Here is a 19434-nt window from a genome sequence, read left to right on the forward strand (position 1 = left end):
GCCTGCAAATCCCAGGCCACCCTGCCACCCAGGAAAAGAGGATTTTGGCCCTGGGACAGAGGAGAAAATTGGGGCTGAGCTGGGTTTGCAGGGCTGGCAGTGGTGTGGCGGGCAGATGTGAAGCGGGGATGGAGCCGATCGCAGCTGTTTCACCTCCAGCCTCTTCCCGTTTCATTTCATCTCCCCTTGGATGCTGGCCCGGGGAGCAGGGGGATAAATAAAAAAAGCTCTTTCATCCTCAGAAATGGTCTGGCACCCTTTTACACAGAGCTCAAAGCACCGAGATTAAAGTGCTGGCAGAGGAGGGAGCAGGGGGGTGTCCCCAGGAGGGATGTGGGGGCATCTCTCCCATCCCAGCCCACACCCCCATCCACAGTGGGGACAGCGAGGGGACAGTGGGTATTGGTGCTGGCTCCTCCACGACGTCCCCTTGAGAGGACTCCCTGGGCACATGTGGAGCAAGGGACATGGCGGGGACAGGGAATGGGGACCCCAGTGCCACATGAACAGGGACAGGGAAAGCTGGCATGTGCTGGGACCAAGGACCCCAATGTCACAGGAACAAGGGAGCCCAGCACAGGCAGGAAGAGCACTGGGACCCCAGGGGAACGGGTATGGGGACAAGGGAGCCCTGTCCAGGCAGGGAAGGGACTGGGGACACCAGTGGCATGGGAATGGGGACAAGGGACCCCGCAGATGCAGGCAGAGGACTGGGGACACCAACGGCATGGGAATGGGGACAAGGGACCCCGCAGATGCAGGCAGAGGACTGGGGACACCAACGGCATGGGAATGGGGACAAGGGACCCCGCAGATGCAGGCAGAGGACTGGGGACACCAACGGCATGGGAATGGGGACAAGGGACCCCGCAGATGCAGGGAAGGGATTAGGAATGCCAACACTGCAGAAAGAGGGAGCAGGGAGCCAAGCATGCACAGGTGGGGGACAAGGGACACCACTGCCATAGGGATGGGGGACACTGGCACACAGAAGCAGGGGACCAAGGATCCCGATGCAGCAGGAATAGGGACTGGGAGATTCCCACAGGAAACTCCAGCGCTATGGGGACAAGGACACACACTGCCACAGGGACAGGGGACCCTGGCACACACAGGCAGGGGACTGAGCACACCAATGACACATTGATGGGGACCAGGGATGCCAGGACACAGAGGCAAAGGACCATGGACCCTGATAATGTGGGAATGGAGACTGGGAACACTGGTACATGCAGAAAGGAGTCTGAACACACCAACGGCATGGAGACAGGGACCAGGCACCCCAGCACACACAGACAGGGCACTGGGGACCCCATGAGGACAAGATTTGAGGACTGCAACACATGCAGGAAGGGGATTGGGGACCTTGATGCCATGGGGACAAGAATGGGTGACTGCAGCACATGCAGAACCAGGACCAAGGACCCTGGTGCCATGGGGACAGGGACTGGGGACTTCAGCACATGCAGGCAGGGGACTGGGGACCCCAGTGCCATGGGGACAGCTCACTCCCAGTGTGCCAGCACCAGGGACACCCCAGTGAGGGCTTGTTGTGACACAGACCCAAAGCGCAACCATGTGTCCCAGAGCTATGGTGCCACCACTCTGCCATCCCCATTCCCGGTTGAGTCAGCAAAGCCCCTCAAAGGAAAGGCCAAAATGCCGGGGATACACACATTGCGCCTTCCCCAGATCCAGAGCCACCTTCCCCCTTAATTACCTGTGAGAAAGAGTCCATGCCGGGCAATCCTTAAAACAAACCTCGTCACAGCTAACGAGGTGCCAAAGGCCAAGAGTGGGGCTTGTTTATGGGGCCAACCTGCGAGGACTCTGCTCCTTCGCTGCCCAGCCCTTCCCAGCATGATGCAACCTCGGGGCTGCTCACCGCATCCCGGCACGGCGCCGAACCCACCGCCCCGGCACCTGCCACCGGCTCTATCTGTGATTTCTGATTTTTTTTTTTTTTTGTGCACAGCATCCGCCGCTCTGGAGGCAGCTCCGGCGTTGGCGGGCACATGCGCCGGCGCACCCCCGGGTGCAAGATCCGAAGCATCCCCATCCCTGCGAAAACACGTGGTGCCAAAAAGCCGCTCACCGCCGACTCCAAACTTCGGGGCGGCCACACGTTTTTGGCAACGCTCTCCCCCTGACCTGGGCGACGTCCCTTGGAGCCACCGGCATCCGCAGCTGCCGGGATGCCAAAACTGCCGAACCGCGCCGTTCTTTGGCACCGGGATAACCAAAATCACCGCCTGGGCGGGCGAGTGAGACGCCCCTGAGGAGAACCAGCTGCTTTTTCTGCCCACCTTCATCGTGCCGTGACGAAAAGCGGGGGGCGCCCGCGCCGGACCCCGGCTCCTCGTCACGGCGAGGGATGACAGCTGCCACCGAGCGGTGACGTCACGGTGACGTCACGGCGGGGAGCCTCATCGCCCTTGTTCGCATCACCCCGCCGCACCTCTGAGCTCAGCACATTTCGGGGTCTGCCGGCATCCGTTAATACAAATAATGACTAATAAAGGCGAAAAGCGCACGGGGGAATAACGATGCGCGTGTGGGGGTTGGGGGGGTGGGGGGGTGCACCTTACGACTTATCGCCCTCCCACCGCTATCCACTACCCCCCGTCTTCCCTTCCCCCCCCCCGAAGCGATGCTGGAGGGAAAGGAAAGGGATAAAAGAAGGAAAACAGCCACAAAACGGGGGCGGGGGCGCGGGGCGTGTGTCCCTCCCCAGGCCCCGCCGCTTTGTCCTCGCGGCCCCGCGGGGCCGCCAGCACCGCGGGGGGGGGGGGGGGGGGGGGCTTTAACCTTCCCCGCACCGCCCCGCAAGCCCGCGGCGAGATCGGGTTTTTTTGGGGGGGTTTGGGGGGGATTCCGAGGGAGTGCTTTGGGGGAGAAGGGGTGCGCTTACCTCGCCGCTGCCCCCGCGCTGCCCCCGCAGCCCCCGCCGCCCCGCACGGCGCCGGCCCTCAGGAGGAAGCCATCTTGTCTCCCTTTCCTCCGCGCTCCCTCACCGCCGCCCCGCTGCAGCCGAGGGGGGGAATGAGCGCCGCATCCCTGCTCCCCCCCCCCCCCCCCCTCCTCCTCCTCCTCCTCCTCCTCTTCTTCCCTCCTTCCTCCTCCTTCCTCCTCCTCCTCCTTCCTCCTCCTCCTCCTCCTTTCCCCCCCACGCGCAGCCCCCCCCCCCTTCCCCACGCAGTGGCACCGCCCGCCCGCTCCCTGCGCTGCGCAGGAGCGGGGACATGAGGGGGACACGGGGGGGGGGGGACACGCCACCCCGCACCGAACGCGGTGAGGGGACCCCCCAAAGGCCGGGCACCGCGCGGTTGTGCCCACGGGAAACTGAGGCATCAGCCCACGCGGGGCTGGGAGCAGCCGCAGGACCGACGGCGGCGTGGGGGGACGCTGGGACACGGGGGGGGATCCGAGGAGAAACACGGGGGACACGAGAGAGGGCACGGGGGGGGGGGACACGGGGGACACTGGGGGAGAAAAGAGGGGGCACGCGGTGGGGACACAGTGCAGATGTGGGGACAACGAGGGGGGTGCGTGTGGGGCACAGAGGGCACACAAGGGGGACACGGACAGGGTCGTAGACACGCCACCCCACAACCCCCAAAATGAGGTCACGGGACCCCCAAACGCTGGTCACTGTGTCCTTGTCCCCCCAGGAAACCCCACGCGGGGTGTGAGGGCCGCCAAAAATTCCGACAGCCGCCAGGGGAGCCCCCAAAACGCTCTTTACACCTCCCTCCCCCCAATATTTTCATGCCATTAAACCCCTGGCAACCTTCATTAATTTTGTCCGTTAATTTGGGTACATTAATTTGGTTGAGTTAATTTGGGAACATTGATCATTTGGGGCCCTTCATCAACTTGGGGACATCATTAATTTGGGGACATCACTAATCTGGGTCCCTTAATTTGGGGACATCAGACTTCTGAAACATTTCAATCCTCCTCCCAAAACACGCACGTTGTCTGACTGCCCCTTCTTCCCCAAAATCCAGGCCCTGCTGAAGAACGGAGGGGAATGTGGGCACTCTCCCGTGGAAATTGGATAGCGAAAGGGTCAGGGTGGGGCTGGATCCTTGAAAAAGTCCTGGGGGAATTCAGCCCCAGCTTTTCCAAGCCCTGTTGGAGCTGGCAGGTCTCCCTGTGATGCACGGGAGTACTTTGGGGGAGGAGGAGAGAGAGAGAGAGAAGAAAAAAACGAATTCCCCCCAAAACTTCTCCATCTGGGCTTGGAGGTGATGCTCCTGGAAGAGTTTTCCAAGCTGATTCTCAGCTAAATCACCAGCAAGACGGCTACAAGCTCAAAATTCCCAAAGGTTTCCCAGGAAAATTGCTTTCCAAAGGGATCTGAGGAGCCCACGAAATGCCCACTGGGTTGGATAAACCCGAGTCCAGGCGGAAGTGCAAGCACAGACCTGACATCCCCATCCCTGCAACATTCCCCGGAGCAATATTCCCTTTTTCTTCCCGAAAAGACCATATGTGAGCCAAGAGCCCGCCGGGACCCGACCTTTGCTCCGAGAGACGCAACTCCCATGGGAATAAATGGGATCAGCTGGTGGCAGGACCTGGTTTTCCCCCAAATTTCCAGCCATGCACGGCGGGTTGCAAACCCTCTTCGCCCTGCCCAGCTGGGCTCTGCCGGGCAAGAACTCCCAGCAAAAAGTGCAGCAAGGATTTCATTCCAACAGACGCCTCTTCCCTCCCGTCCTCCTCCTCTGCTCCAGCATCCATCGGATTTGCTCCCGAGCCCTTTGAGCTGTTCACATCACAGCTAAGACTGGAAATATTTCCATTTTCCAGGCGCGGACACGGTGAGAATCCCCCCGGCTTAGCTGGGGACAGCCCCCAGCAGGCGGGTGACGTCCTGCAGGTGACACCGGCATGTGCTCGATGAAAACGAGCCAAACCCCAGCCTGTCCTTCATCCCGTCCGTTTTGGAGATGCTTGGCACGTTTTGGAACGATTTCATGCTGGTTGGGGGGGGGGGGGGGGGGGAAATATCCCACCTCAAGCCTCCAGGGAAAGCCTCAGAGATGAACAAATTTAGTAACTTTTATTAGTAATGCTTTAAATAAGATTATCCCTAATCGCCAGCGCTCGGCCCCGAGCCTGGCTGCCGAATTCAGTTAGGGGCTCTGATTTCGAGGAGGAACGCGAATTTTCAAATGCCGGGAGTGCCCCAGGGACACACCAGGGACACACCAGGGCCACCTTGAGCTGTGCCGTGTCCCATCCCCGCCACTCAACAAAGCGGTTTGGGGGGCCTGGTGTGCCCATTCCTGCTGGGATTGGGGTTTTCTCTGGGGTTTATTTAGGGTTTGTTCCTCAAAGCGGAGGGGGACAGGTCAGAGCATCCTCCCCTCGGTTGGGGTGGACACCGGCGGCTCCCGGGGCTCATCGGGACTGCGCCGCGTGTTCCGCGCTAATGAGCGGCTTCCCAAGACGTTGATTAGTTATGCAAATGAATGGGAAAGACACCCAGAGCCGCCTGGGAAGGCAGGAGAGGGTCTGACAGAGCCGCGCCATGGGCTTGACCTCTGATATCTTCATCCTCCTCTCCCAGCCCCTCGCGGATGGGGACACAGCGGGAAGTCAGCCCCCAAGGGACAGCAGGAGCTCCAGCCAGAGCTGCGAGGGCAGAGCCGGCTCTCCCGGGCCTGGCCGAGCCGGAGGAACTGGTGGAACTGGTGCTGGGAAGGGGCCGGCTGCCCGGCCGGCTCCGGCTGCCAAACCGCGCCGGGAGAGACGGCGGGACGTGGGAATTGCGGCACACCCTGGCCCGGCCCGGCCACCGGCACCATCCCCGGCTCCTGGGCATCCCACCGCTGCCCGCCCTGCACCCGGCAGCATCCTAGTCAATCATCTTTCCCCCCCATATCCTGCCTGGAAAAGCGCCGGGGACAAACGCTCGCCGTACAGTTTTCAGTTTTCACCGGCGTTTTGCCAAGGGCAAAGTCCTTCCCCTGCCTCGCCAAGCCACCTGTGCCAACGTCCCCACCACCCAATGCCACCCTCCCACAGCCATTCCAAGGGAAACACCCGCTGGATACAACTCAGAGGCGCGGGGCAGCCGATCACGCCCCAATACCACAAAAATAAGCGAAGCAGCGCAAATTTTTATGGTTTTTTTTTTCGGGGGAGCGAGAAGCCCCAAAAACAAACGCCAAGCAGATGTTTCTCCCTCCCACGCTGGAGACCCCCCAGCTGGAGCAAACCCCCTTTTTCCTCGGCTCTTGCGTGGGCACAAAACGCGAGATCCCGGTTACAACAACCCCGGCCGGTAAAACCAGAAGTGCCAAAGGAAAGCGTTGGAATTTTTGGGTGAAGAAAATGCCGCAACTTGTTAGCTCTGAGATGCTCCCCCCGGGCACGGCTCTGCCTTCCCCTTCCTTGCCACCCCCTTCTTTTTGGGGAAACCCCCCGGACGGCACCCGGGTGGGTTTCATGCAGCGTTTTGCCCTTTCACGCCAAGAAATGCCAAGAAATCCGGTTTAAAGGGGGGTTTTGTTCCACCCGTCCCGCGGCGTTGTTTTGGGGATGCCCCAGGGACGAGCTGAAATATTTTTTTTGGGGGGGGGGGGGGGGGTTAAGGCATCAAAGTGGCCTTTAAGGCAGCAGAAAGTCCCATTTCCCACTGAAATACCCTTTGAAAAACAAACCCATCCACCAGCCAAGGAGGGGCTTTCCCTGCCCACCCCGACAAGCCGCTTCCAAGTCACGGTGACGTTACAAAGGGGCCACAAATCACCCCGGAAAGGTGGAGGTGTGGGGACGAGAAGGGGGACGGATGGGTTTGGTGGTGCTGGGGATCGCTCACCTCCCTGCGGAGCCCCTCGTGCCTCTCCATCTCCATCCCGGGGGAGGGGGCAGCGTTAGATTTCGGGGCTTCCCCCCGCCGGGGGTGCGGCTGGCCCGGGCTGGCCGAGCCCTCTGCCCGGCAACAGGGACATCGCGGGGTCACCGTGTCCCCCGCCCTGGGAACACCGCGGAGTTCTGCGGGGACGGCGCCGAGCGAAGTCTCGAGTCACCCCGACTTTTAATTTCCACGCCGATTCCACCCCGGGGGGCGGCCCCTCTGACTCCCCACGCCTCTTACCCCCGAACACCCCCCCCCCCCAAGAACCGGGGTGCTGCCTCCCCGCTTTTAATCCCACCCCTTATTTATTCCAACCCCATTTTCCTTTTCTCTCTCTTTTTTTTTTTTTTTTTTTTTTTCGCCCCTCAAACCCGCGCGGCTTCGCACAACTTCACAACTTCAGCCGCGCACCGGCAACTTTCCACCTCCCCCGCTCCCCACTCCCCAAATTTAGACAGAAAAGAGCGTTTACCGGAAAAAAGAAAAAAAAAAAAGGGGTGTCCCCCCCCCCCCCTCACCGTGGGCTGCGGGGGCTGGGCCCGTGGCTGAGCGCACTCCCGGCGGCGGGGGACGGTGGAGACCCGAGAGGGGCTGGCGGGCGGCTCTGGATGTCGCCGGCACCCCGAGGGGACCCGCGGAGCTGCCGCACGTTGCTGCCGCCGCCGCTCCTGCTCTGCTGCTTCCTTTGTTCTGCAGCGCCCGCTCGGGGGGACCCGCCGGGCGGCCGGGGGACTCCGGCCCAGCGCCCGCGGCCGCCCCCGCCCTCGGGGGGCAGCCGCAGCCTCAGCGATAACGGGGAGGGGGCACGGGGATGGGCCCCGCCGCTGCGGAGGGGTTTGGGGCTAGCGGGGGTGGGAGTTGTGTGTGTGTGGGGGGGGGTTGTTGTGGGGGTGTTGGGTGTGGGGATTGTTGTTGTAGGGTCGCCGAGTGCGGGGGTGCACCGGGTTGTTTTGAGAGGATTGTCGAGGGGTGGTTGCACCACCCGGTTGGCTTTGTAGGGTCGTCAGCTGCGACTCCTCCGTTGTTGTTGTTTTTGTAGGGTCGTTAGCAGGGTCTGTGCAGGTCTCGCACTGTGTTATTGTAGGGTCTCCGGAGAAAATCCCAGGTGGGGGGGCAGCCCGGCTCCTGTGCCCCCCTCCCGCCGCCCATATCCTGTTCCACTGCCCCCCACATCCCCCCTAGCCTACCCCAGATTCCCCCACTCCCTGCCCCATATCCCACAGCCTCCAAAATCACCACCCCAATCCCGCCCCCCTTGGCAGTCCCCGCCCTCTCGCTTCCTATGGGGCAGCTGTCCCACCTGTGTTTATGTAGGGTCTCGCACCCCCCCGGCCCTGCTAAAGGCCGAGCACCATCCCCCACCCCTTTAGGGGCCAAATCCCCTTGGTTTTCCCCCAAATCCAGCCCAGCCGGACCCACGCCTGGCAGATCCGCAGGGCACTGCCATCCCCCCATCACAGCACCCCAAAACTGGGGGAATAATGGAATGATGTCACCCCGTGTCCCCCCTAGAGCCGCCCCGACCCTCCACACCCCGGCGTCGAGACACTGAGCAGCACTACAGTGATTTGATCTTAATTTAAGGGGGAAAAATAATTAGATACAAAACAACAAAATACAAGGGTTGGGTGTCACCCTAACAAGATTTTCCATCAGAATTCAGCCAGTGCATGAAATCCAGGTCAGGGAGTGGATCCCACGTCAGCTGGGGATCCCTAAAGATCCCCACGGATCTGGTGCCCTGAGCACGGGGAGCCCCCTCTGCCCCCCAAAACTCCTTACACGGCTCTGAGGATCCACCTCAAATCCACCCCTCGCCCAGGACAAACGGGCCGAGGGAGCAGCTGGGGACCAGGACGTGTCCCTTGTCCTTGGGATCGGGATCTTCAGGCAGATGCTGCCCCTTCCCCGGCGCCAAGAGGGTCGGGATGTGATGGCAAAGTGTCGGCGCTCAGGGATGTCACAAAGGCCTCCACCTGCAAGGACAGCCTCTCTGAAGGGGTGGCACTGGGATGGTGCAGGGGTTGCACCAGGATGGCACCCGGGTGGCACTGGGATGGTATGGGAACGCACTGGGGTGGTATCGGGATGGCCCTGGGGTGGCACTGGGATGGTGTAGGAATGGACTGGGCTGGCACCGGGACTGTGCAAGGGTGGCAGCAGGATGGCCCTGGGACAGCTGAGCTTTAAACCACCTTGGACCCACGGTGTGGAAGTTATTTTTTCCAAGGAAAACCAAACCGAGGTGGAGGCTCGGAGCCAGCGTGGCTCTGATGGCACTGGGAAGCCACCAGGCTACGCCACCCCACCTGTGCCATGAGGACGCCCTGCGCGGCCGCGTCGTGCTCAAAGTCCTTGTCCACGTCCAGCACCAGGACGGGCGCGCTCCGCGCATCCGCAAAGTGGATCCTGCGGGAGGGAGAGAGGGAGGACGGGATTAAACCCCCAAATAACCGCCCCGAAACCAGGGGGTCACCCCAAAGCTGGGCTTGGATTGGGACTCACTCCGTGGTCCTGTCCACCAGCCAGTGCTCGTGCTGGGCATGGAGCTGCTGCAGGTACCCGAGCTGGATCCCGCCCTCCTCGCTCCTCGCCCTGCGCCGCAGCCGCTCCAGGCACGTCTGGGGGAGAACGGGAGACACAGGAGGATACGAGGATGAAGGAAAATGGGGGGGTCAGTGGCAGGGAAGGAATGTGGGAAGCATGAACCCAGGAGAGCCCCTTCTCTCCAAAACCCACCCTGGAATCCATGGCAAGACTCCCACCCACATTCCCGTGGGGAGAGAAGCAGACCCTGCTCCTCCAGGGTGGCAATTTATGGTGAAATCCCAACATTTCGGCAATTCTGCCGGTATCCAGGTGGACCTGGAGGCCTCCTGCACCCGGCACGCACCTGGGGCCTGGCCTGCAGGTAGAGGAAGCCGTGGAGGGAGGCACGAGACCCCAGGTGCCGCAACAGGAAATCATGCCAGTCCTGGTAAATGGCCCATTCCAGGGGCTGCAGGTGCCCGGCCTCAAAGAGGTTCTTGGCAAAGACGTACCTGAGAAGGGATGGAGAGAGGGCACCGGGCAGCTCCATCGCACCCCACGCCCGGGTGGCTTCAAAACCATTTTGGTTTGGGCTTTTTTTGCACCGACGAGGAACTGCAGGTGGTTAAATTAAGGCAAAAACCCCTAACCCGGGCACGTGCAGCACCCACCAAGCCTGGAATCACCCAAAGGGCTTCACGCTGCCACAACGGACACAGGTGAGGAGGGGGCAGCCGCCACATTACCCCAAAATCCCATTCCCGTAATTAAGCCTCACTCTTGGCGTCACTGGGGACAGAGGCTCTGCTCACTCTGAGGACCCAACACCACGACCCAGCTGCTGTGGATGCTCCCAATCCCATCCAATCCCTTCATCCATCGTGTTGGGGGTGCTGGGTACCTGTCACTGAACACAGAGCGCTCAAAGACCCGCACGGGGCGGGGGCTCTCGGGGGGCCCCTCGTCCGGTGGTTCCAGCATCGCCTTCAGCCGGCTGATGCAGGAGAAGGTCTGGAAGGTGTAGGACCAGCGGGCCGGCTCCTGGTACATCATCTGCAGCAGGTTGGCAGAGCCCACAGCGGCCTGTGGAGGGACGGGGCGGGATGAGGGGGTCCCGGGGTGGCGCTGACGGAGCCGGGCCGTGGCCGGAATCGCCGTTACCTGGGCAGTGCCACCGGCCGGCACCTTGCGCCACTGTGCCACGGGCTCTGTCACCAGGTGCCACCGCGGGAAGGTGGCACCCAGCAGCTTCAGGAAGGTCGATTTCCCCACGGCTGTGGGAGCAGAGGGAGAGCAGGGAGTCCGGGTGCGCCCCCCCACCCTGGCTCCTGGGGATGTGGGGTGAGCCGGAGTGTTCCCCAGCTCCGGACTCTGGGAATGTGGCGTGTCCTTTCACCAAATCCCAGGAACATGGGGTGAGCCTGGGTGTCCCCCCCACCCCAACCCCAGTAACACAGGGTAAGCCTGAGTGTCCCCCTGCTCCAAATCCCGGCACGCCAGGGTGAGCCTGGGTGTCCATCGCCGCTTCCAGGAATGTGGGATGAGCCTGCGTGTCCCCCCATTCCGGCTCCTGGGAACCTGGGATGAGCCTGAGTGGCTCCCTGCTCTGGCTCCCAGGAGCACGGGGAAAGTCTGGGTGTCTCCCCACACCAAATCTCGGAAATATTGGGGTGAGCCTGGGGTTTCCCCACTGTGGCTACTGCGAACACAGGGGGAGTCTGGGGGTCTCCGTTCCTCGCTCCTGGGAATGTGGGGTGGGCCTGGATGTCCCCCTGTCCTGGCTCCCAGGAACTGGGGGTGAGCTTGAGCTCTCCCCAGCCCGGCTCCTGGGAACGTGGGGTGAGCCCGAGTGTCCCTCACCCAGGGGCAGCCTTTGTGTCGCCCCTCCCAACTCCCAGGAGCTCGGGGTCTTGGGGGGCCCCCCCACAACAGCGATAATTAAGATAATTACAGACATTAGCTCGCAACCCGGGACGCTGCAGCCTGCGCCGCCTCCTTCCATCGGCGCCCAAACCCTCCCGCTCCCCCGCCCCGTGGGCCCCGCCGCTCCCTCCGTCCCCCGTGCCCCCCCGGTACCGATGTTCCCCTCCAGGGCCAGCCGCAGGGCGGCCCCGCACCGCCCCATCCCGCCACCGCTTCCGCCTTCGCGCGTCATATGCTAATGACATGGAAATCAGCAGCGCGCGCCACCGCCCCGTGACGTCAGCGCGCGGGAAGTGGGCGGGGGGAGAAGGCGGGGGGGCGGAAACAGCGGGGGGGGCGGAACGGGGAGGGGGGGCTGGGGGCGGTATGGTAATTTATGCAAATGAGACGATGTCCACAGCGCGTCCGGGCAATGCGGGGGGCAGGGGAGACAGGGTGGGGCACAAAAAGGGGAGCCGGGGGCACAAACAAGGACATCAAAGTGGGGTTCGGGGTCACCAAAACCACACTGAGGTCACCAAAACCACATTGGGGTCAGCAGCACGGGGTTGGGGTCCCCAGTATGGGGCCAAGGACATCAACATGGGGTTGGGGTCACCAAAACCACACTGAGGTCACCAAAACCACATTGGGGTCCCCAGCATGGGGTTGGGGTCCCCAGCATGGGGCCAAGGACTTCAGCATGGGGTTGGGGTCACCAAAACCACATCGAGGTCACCAAAACCACATTGGGGTCCCCAGCATGGGGCCAAGGACATCAACATGGGGTTGGGATCACCAAAACCACACTGAGGTCACCAAAACCACATTGGGGTCCCCAGCATGGGGCCAAGGACATTAAAGTGGGGTTGGGGTCACCAAAACCACACTGGGGTCTTCAACAGGGGGTTGGGGTCCCCGATGTGGGATTGGGGTCACCAGCTCAGGGTCGGGGGCATTGAAATGAGGTCGGAGGCTTCCCCGGAGGGTGGCATCAGTGTGGGGCTGGGGACAGCGTCGTGAGGCTGAGGGTAGCAGCAAAGGGTCAGGGACACGCACACGGCGTTGTTGGTGCACTGGGGTCACCAACACGGGGTCGAGGGCATTGCCATGGGGTCGAGGGCATCAAGGCAGAGTCAAGGCCGTCAGCAGGACATGGGCACTGATGTAAGGTCAGGACTCCCCCAGCCTTCCCCCCATCACCCTGAGTCCCCCCAGCCCCTTCCATCCCCGGATCTCCCAGGAAAGGTGCGGAGCCTGGAGAAAAGGCTTTTTATTGCGCAGTGGGCGGTGGGGAGGAGCAGCGGGGTCCGAGGAGGAGTGGGACACCCCAGCCTGGGCACAGGGGGCCCCCGTGGGGTGGGGAAGGGGCTTAGAAGCATTTTCGGTGGACGATGGAGGGTCCGGCCTCGTCGTACTCAGGTTTGCTGATCCACATCTGCTGGAAGGTGGAGAGGGACGCCAGGATGGAGCCGCCGATCCACACCGAGTACTTCCGCTCAGGCGGGGCGATGATCTGCAAGAGACACCACGGCCTGTAGGATCGCCCCCCCAAACCCCCACCGAGAGAGGATTTGGGGCGCTGGTGGTCACAGTTTGGTCACCCAACACCTACTTTGATCTTCATGGTGCTGGGAGCCAGCGCGGTGATCTCCTTCTGCATGCGGTCGGCGATGCCGGGGTACATGGTGGTGCCGCCGGACAGGACATTGTTGGCGTAGAGGTCCTTGCGAATGTCGATGTCACACTTCATGATGGAGTTGTAGGTTGTCTCGTGGATCCCAGCGGACTCCATGCCTGGGGTGGGAAGGGGCTGTCACCGCCCCGCCCCCAGCCCCTGCCTCCTCAGGGCTCTCCAAAAGAGCCACGAGGGCACCCATGGGTCTGTCCCGCCATTCACAGTGCAAAGGGCTTGGGGGAGCCCCAAAACATCTCCATGGGGCACCCACGGGAGCTGCTAAATGGCCCATTCCAAAGGGCCACTTTTTGTTCGCCCGCTGGGAGGGATGGGCTCCCAGGGAGAGTCGGGGGTGGGCTCACCGATGAAGGAGGGCTGGAACAGGGTCTGGGGGCAGCGGGGGTGGGCTCACCGATGAAGGAGGGCTGGAACAGGGTCTGGGGGCAGCGGGGGTGGGCTCACCGATGAAGGAGGGCTGGAACAGGGTCTGGGGGCAGCGGGGGTGGGCTCACCGATGAAGGAGGGCTGGAACAGGGTCTCGGGGCAGCGGAAGCGCTCGTTGCCGATGGTGATGACCTGTCCGTCAGGGAGCTCGTAGCTCTTCTCCAGCGAGGAGGAGGAGGCGGCCGTGGCCATCTCGTTCTCGAAGTCCAGCGCCACGTAGCAGAGCTTCTCCTTGATGTCGCGCACAATTTCCCGCTCGGCTGCGGGACGCGACGGCGGGTGAGGCTCCAGCCGGTGGCATCCCAGCGGCCCCGCGGGGTCCCCGTCCCCCGCCCCGCCTCCCCGGCCCCGTACCGGTGGTGACGAAGGAGTAGCCCCTCTCGGTGAGGATCTTCATGAGGTAGTCGGTGAGGTCACGGCCGGCCAGGTCGAGACGCATGATGGCGTGGGGCAGGGCGTAGCCCTCGTAGATGGGCACGTTGTGGGTGACGCCGTCCCCAGAGTCCAGGACAATGCCTGGGAGAGGGGAGAAGGTGAAGGGGGGACGCTCCAGGCCGGCTTGGTGCCTGTCACCCATGGTCCCCTACTCACCAGTAGTGCGGCCGGAGGCGTAGAGGGAGAGCACGGCTTGGATGGCGACGTACATGGCGGGGACATTGAAGGTTTCGAACATGATCTGGGAGGGGAAAGGAAAGGGGCCGGGGGTTAGGGGTGGGCACGGGGGTCTCCTCACAGGGTCCCCTGGGGAGCTGTGCCTTCCTGGGGTCAGGGCACCGCACGGAAAAACACACGGACCGTTGCGGTGCACGGACAAACAGGTGGATGATGGCGCTTGCACGGACACGAGGGGCAGTGGACTGCTGACTGCTCTGGGAAACACGTGGGCCATGGGAGAAGGTGGGTCAAGGGATGGCACAGAAATGTGAGCCACCACGTCGCACAAAGCCCGTGGGGCCGTGCACAGTGCGGAACATGTGGTGGGGGAAATCCTGCAGGAGCTGCCGAGAGACCTCTGGGGCCATCAGGCACGGGAACTTCCCACTGGGATCTCTGCCCTCGTCCTGCACCTCACCCCTCACTTGGCCACCCCACAAAACCCCCAAATCCCCCGGTCCTTCCTGCAGTTTTGGAGGGTCCAGCCCCATCCGCGGGGGTCCTGCAGTGCCGTACCTGGGTCATCTTCTCCCGGTTGGCCTTGGGGTTGAGGGGTGCCTCGGTGAGCAGGGTCGGGTGCTCCTCAGGGGCCACACGCAGCTCGTTGTAGAAGGAGTGGTGCCAGATCTAAGGCAGGCAAAAAACTGGGATCTCACCCCAAACCGAAGGCAGGGCTGACGCCCACTCCCCGCCCCAGGAGGGTCTCACCTTCTCCATGTCATCCCAGTTGGTGATGATGCCGTGCTCAATGGGGTACTTGAGCGTGAGGATCCCCCTCTTGCTCTGTGCCTCATCGCCCACGTAGCTGTCCTTCTGCCCCATGCCTACCATGACACCCTAATGCCGGCCAGAGAGGCCTCGTTAGCCACATTTTGGTGATTAGAGCGGGGAGGGGGCTGCCCCCGGCGCCCCTGGTACCCACCTGGTGCCGGGGCCGCCCCACGATGGAGGGGAAGACGGCACGAGGGGCATCGTCGCCAGCAAAGCCGGCCTTGCAGAGGCCAGAGCCGTTGTCGCACACCAGGGCAGTGGTTTCCTCGTCGCACATGGTGGAGCTGGCAGCGTTTGGTGCTCAGGGGGACCTGGGGGAAAAGCTGGTGAGGGGGAAAAGCGCTGTTAAAGAGCAGCTGGGGGACGGGGTTTGTGCCGTGCCACCGCGTCCAGCTTTGAGGTCAGAGGTGTTGGAGTCCTCGGGGATGGGCAGCCCCGCAAAATCCTCCGTGGGCTGTGCCCAGGGATGGCGTGACCCCAGCGTGATGATGCTGGGAGGGGGTGATGCTCATTTCCCGTGGGTGCTGCTCCACACTGGTGCTGCTCCTCCATCCTTCTCCAGCCGCTGCCCAAAATCAGTGCCAAAGCCTCCTGGCCTGGCTCCCCAGGGGGCTCCGGTGCTGCCACGCCCAGCTGGTGTCCCCCAAAAGTGGGCAGGGGGGTGCCAGGTGATGCCCTCTTATCCGCTTCTGTCTCAGCAGCCTTTCGCTGCTCTGACCTCGCATCCACTCCCAAAAACAGGGAAAAAAAAGAATTGCCCTTCCCAGGGGCTGCCCCCTGTGCCAGAGGATGAGCTCCGGAATCCAGCCAAAACATTGCAGGAGCCCAAAAAGCAAAAAAAAAACAAACCACAAAAAAACCAAAAAGACAAAAACCCAAATCACAGAGATTTCTGCAAGAGCACAACCTACTTTGGCCTCAGCCCAGCTCTCATCACCTCCAGCCAGGCCCCCAGCTGTGGGGTCGTGCCGAAGCCGGCATCCCCTCCGTGCCATGCACACCGAGCTAGGGCCACCCCATAAATGCTGAGGCACCCTAAAAACCCCATCGGGATGTTTTTCCTGCCCACTCTCCTCCAAGGAAGAAGGGAAGCAGGGCTGGGCAGTGCAGTACTCACCACAGAGGCGAGAGCTCCTTTCCTCTGGGACCGAGCCCCGATGTGCCGAGGGTATAAATACCAGCGAGCCCGAGGAACCTCAGAGGCGGATCCTCTCTAAACAAAGACCCTAAATAGGCTCAGTGATGGTGTGTTGGCCATATGGCCATATAAGGTGTTTTATTTCATTAAATTGACCTTGGGCCGGTGGTAGGACCCAGCACAGTTAATTATTGTAGGAAAATGTATGGTAGGGATGCTTGGGAGGCAACGGCCCAGTTGTGAGTCTGTTCCTTTTATGCTCCGCTCCGATAAACAAGTGAGACACAAGTCCTTATAAGCGACGGGCTGGGAAAAAGGAGGTGGAAGTGATTCCAGTTGCTGGGGAGCGCGGGTGGAAACCCCACCCGGGTGGAGGTGGGTGTTGGGGCTCTGCCGTGGGGACACCCCGCAGCCAGGGTGGGAATCTGGCACAGCTGAGATGCTGGAGACGCGCAGGGTTGGTGCGTCGCCTCCTCCCGGCCTCGCTTCCCCCCGCATCCCTGGCATCCAGCACTTCTGGGATGCCTCTCGCTGTGGTTTTCTCTCTCCGCCCCCAGTTTTAGGCTTTTGGTATCCCAAAGCCCCTCGTGCCCCAAATCCTCGGCCTGAGCCAGGCCAGGGGTTCTGTGTCCAAATCCCAACCCCACGCCGAGGGTGAGCCTAGTTCTGATCCCTCCTGGGAGGATTTTGGAGGTGGGATGAGCTCAGACCCTCCAAGGGACATGGTGGGTGCTGTCCCCAAGCCCCCCTGCCCGGACAGAGCCCGGGGGGGCCGGGGCCACCCCCAGCCCTGTGGCTGAGCCTTGGCAGTGGGAGCAGAGCCGCAGAGGCCCCTGGCCCTGGCAGAGGCAAGCCAGCAGCTCCCAAACTCCTGGCTGCCTTTTTAAGGACAACGGGCCCTTACCAGGGAGTCTCCCAGAGCACCTGGGGGAGGCAGCAAAGATGCCCCGGAGTCCCCCCTCTGGAGCTAGAGCGGCTTGAGGGAAACTGAGGCATGGGGGGGCCCAGGCTGATCCCGAGCCGTGCCCGGGGCAGGGACATCCCGGCACTGGAGCAGTGACAAGGAGCTGCAGGGTGCCACCACAAGCAAGGGACCCAAAGGTCCTGGTGTTCCCCATGATTCCAGAGGGAGGGAATGGGCTCCGGGCTGTCACCCCAGAGAGCAGGACAGGGACACAGTGTGTCCCCAACATTGCCAGCCTGTTCACCCCTCCAACATCCCCAGGGATGGCTCTGTCCCATCTGGGCTGTCACCCCCAGAGCAGGACAGGGACACGGTGTCCCCTCAGCACTGCCAATCCCTTCACAGCTCCAGCGCTCCCAGGGATGGCTCTGCCAGATTGCTCCCTGTCCCTGTGGAACAGCTCGCAGGGGCTGGATTTGTCCCCTGGCCCTGCACTTGGTGTCCCCCCACAGCCCCAACCCCGGGGTCCTGCTGCCGCCTCACACCCCAGCCTGCCTGGGTCCCCGCCAAACATGAGGTCACCGAGGGGAAAGGCTGCCATATATGACATGGTGCAAAAAAAAAACCCAACAAACCTCTTTAAAATAAATGATTCCCCAAACGCAGCAGAGTGGGGGTAGGAAAAAGGGTTGATGGAGGCAGCAGCTGCAGAGCCCCATGTGGAGGGAGCACGGCTGTGCCAGGAGTCGCACGGAATCGGTGGCACGATCCCATCCCAACACAGGCAGGGGGACATTCCCAAAACCCAGAGACATCCCTGAACCCTGGGCTGGCCCCAGCAACCCCAGACCTGCCTCAGCAGCTCCAGGACTCATCACTCTTGCTGGGGACGGGTCAGCTCCGGGCTGCCCCCATCCCCCTGGGGGATGCCCGAGCATCCCGGCCTGCTGGCGGGGCTGGAGCGGGGCCGGCAGCAGAGCAGCCCCGAGCGGGAGCCCACGCGCAGCCTAAAAAGGCAAGGTTTGGCCCCCGCAGCCAATCCAGCCGCCGGCGGGCCCGGGATGCTCGCAGGAACGCCAGGCATCCCACGGCACAGGCGAGGCCCGGAGCGGCGTGGGACGAGGAGGGGGCGATCCCTGCTTGGCCGCTGCATTTCAAAACTCCCGGCGCCGGCTCGGCCCTCAGCACCTCCCTCGGAGGGAACGTTCACGCCTAGAACCTCTCGGGATGCTGCTGAGGATGGGCAAACCCGCGAAAAGAGGCATTTAGATCCATTCCCTTTGCTGAGGTGGAGATAAGCCTTGCTCCCTGCCTGCGGGAACCCCCCAAAACACACAGCCCACGTGGTTACAGCCAATAAATCATTCCTGCCGAGTGGAGTTTATGTTGGGGTTCAGCTCCTCCCAAACCCAACCCAATTTTGAGCGGTTTGAAGGTGTGACAGTCACATCTGGCTGGGTTCGTGCGACCCAGCAGCGGCGCCAGGACGTTGACGTTCACCGACGCACAAGGTGAGGACTCAGGGACTTGGGGTGAAAAAATGTGATGAAAAAGCTGGGAGCTCAGGGAGCAGTGCTGGGATGGAGGTGGCAGCTGGGCCCTGACCTGAGGAACTCCCTGCTCTAAGGAACGTGGAAAATTCCCTGGAAAGGTTTATCAGTCACTGGGACAACACAGAAGCGGTGATGTGCAACCAGCTCCTCTCCTGGAGGCAGCTCACACCTGAGACCCGCAGGGATGTGGAGCTGGGATAAATCCCTTGGGATGTTCCGCACAGATTTGAAGGAATTGCTGCTTTGCAAGATGTGATTTTCCACTCTGTGTCCCCGTGCTGCTCCGGGGGAGCCCCCGGGGTGAGGAGCCGTGGAGAGCTGCGGGATGAACCAACCTACATGGAAACTGCACCGCCCTCCCGAGCATGGTTTAAATTAATTAGGGATGAAAACGAGTTCCCAGAGATGCCCCGAAAGCCTGTCACTCCCCTCTCATCCCCCGGGCCAGCCTGTTCCCAAAAGTGACTCGGGAAGAGCTGGGAGCGGCACTTGTCACGCAGGGGCTGCCACAAATGCGGCAACCCCCAAAGAGACGGAGCGCCCCCCACCCCGAGGCAGACCCCACCCCACAGAGAGAGCTCAAAGAAAACGAGTGGCACAGGAGGCCCAGCCCGGATAATCCCATCCATGTGTGTCAAACGGAAAGCCACGGGGTGCTGGCTGTACAAGCACACGACATAAGGAGACATAAGGACGGGGATGTTTGCATGCCAGGTGGGAAGGCAGCTCCGGCCCCGGCCCCTCCCCGCACGGCCATGTGCCGACCATCCCCTCCTGCTGTGGGATGTGGGGATGTGGAGCACGCCCGGCTCTCGCCACAGCTGCCTTCCACCTTGGAATGCTGCTGCTTCCCTCCCCCCCGAGGGCGGGGGCTCGGCCTGGAGCACGGGGAAGGAAAATCTTGGCTTGGCACCGGACTAAAGCACCTCGAGGAGGGTCCCACACAACAGCGACGTCACGGAACGCTCGGATTTGGCAAGGACAGGC

General features: G+C 62.2%; 3 protein-coding genes across 5 annotated transcripts in view; all 3 read right to left on the reverse strand.

Moving 5' to 3' along the window:
* TET3 (tet methylcytosine dioxygenase 3) overlaps positions 1-6886 on the reverse strand; it is a 32007-nt gene extending 25121 nt beyond the window's left edge. The window contains exon 1 of one of the 2 annotated variants that reach the window (XM_066206397.1): positions 6836-6886. In XM_066206397.1, the coding sequence (XP_066062494.1) occupies positions 6836-6871 (36 nt within the window). In that variant the 5' untranslated portion in view covers positions 6872-6886. Of the gene's footprint in view, positions 1-2911; positions 3065-6835 lie in introns of those variants that run through there. The other variant, XM_066206398.1, reaches the window with a different exon arrangement.
* Positions 6887-8437: 1551 nt separating this feature from the next.
* On the reverse strand, positions 8438-11558 carry DGUOK (deoxyguanosine kinase). 2 transcript variants are annotated; one of them, XM_066206207.1, is made up of 7 exons: positions 11480-11558; positions 10565-10677; positions 10305-10486; positions 9768-9915; positions 9380-9495; positions 9184-9283; positions 8438-8850 (listed from the first exon to the last, which is right to left on the reverse strand). In XM_066206207.1, exons 1-7 carry the CDS (start codon positions 11556-11558, stop codon positions 8761-8763), a joined length of 828 nt encoding a protein of 275 aa, XP_066062304.1. In that variant the 3' UTR covers positions 8438-8760. The 2 variants fall into 2 exon arrangements, with proteins under 2 accessions (XP_066062304.1, XP_066062303.1); XM_066206206.1 differs by having other exon boundaries at positions 10305-10677; positions 11480-11548.
* A 1005-nt stretch (positions 11559-12563) lies between these two features.
* ACTG2 (actin gamma 2, smooth muscle) lies at positions 12564-16069 on the reverse strand. The gene is made up of 9 exons (XM_066206406.1): positions 15970-16069; positions 15004-15175; positions 14790-14918; positions 14598-14708; positions 14019-14103; positions 13782-13943; positions 13496-13687; positions 12921-13102; positions 12564-12821 (listed from the first exon to the last, which is right to left on the reverse strand). Exons 2-9 carry the CDS (start codon positions 15127-15129, stop codon positions 12678-12680), a joined length of 1131 nt encoding a protein of 376 aa, XP_066062503.1. The 5' UTR covers positions 15130-15175; positions 15970-16069; the 3' UTR covers positions 12564-12677.
* Positions 16070-19434: the final 3365 nt, after the last annotated feature.

This window comes from Chamaea fasciata, unplaced genomic scaffold (assembly GCF_029207755.1).
Source record: "Chamaea fasciata isolate MVZ Bird 193981 ecotype frontalis unplaced genomic scaffold, bChaFas1.0.hap1 SCAF_30, whole genome shotgun sequence".
Lineage (NCBI taxonomy): Eukaryota > Metazoa > Chordata > Aves > Passeriformes > Sylviidae > Chamaea > Chamaea fasciata.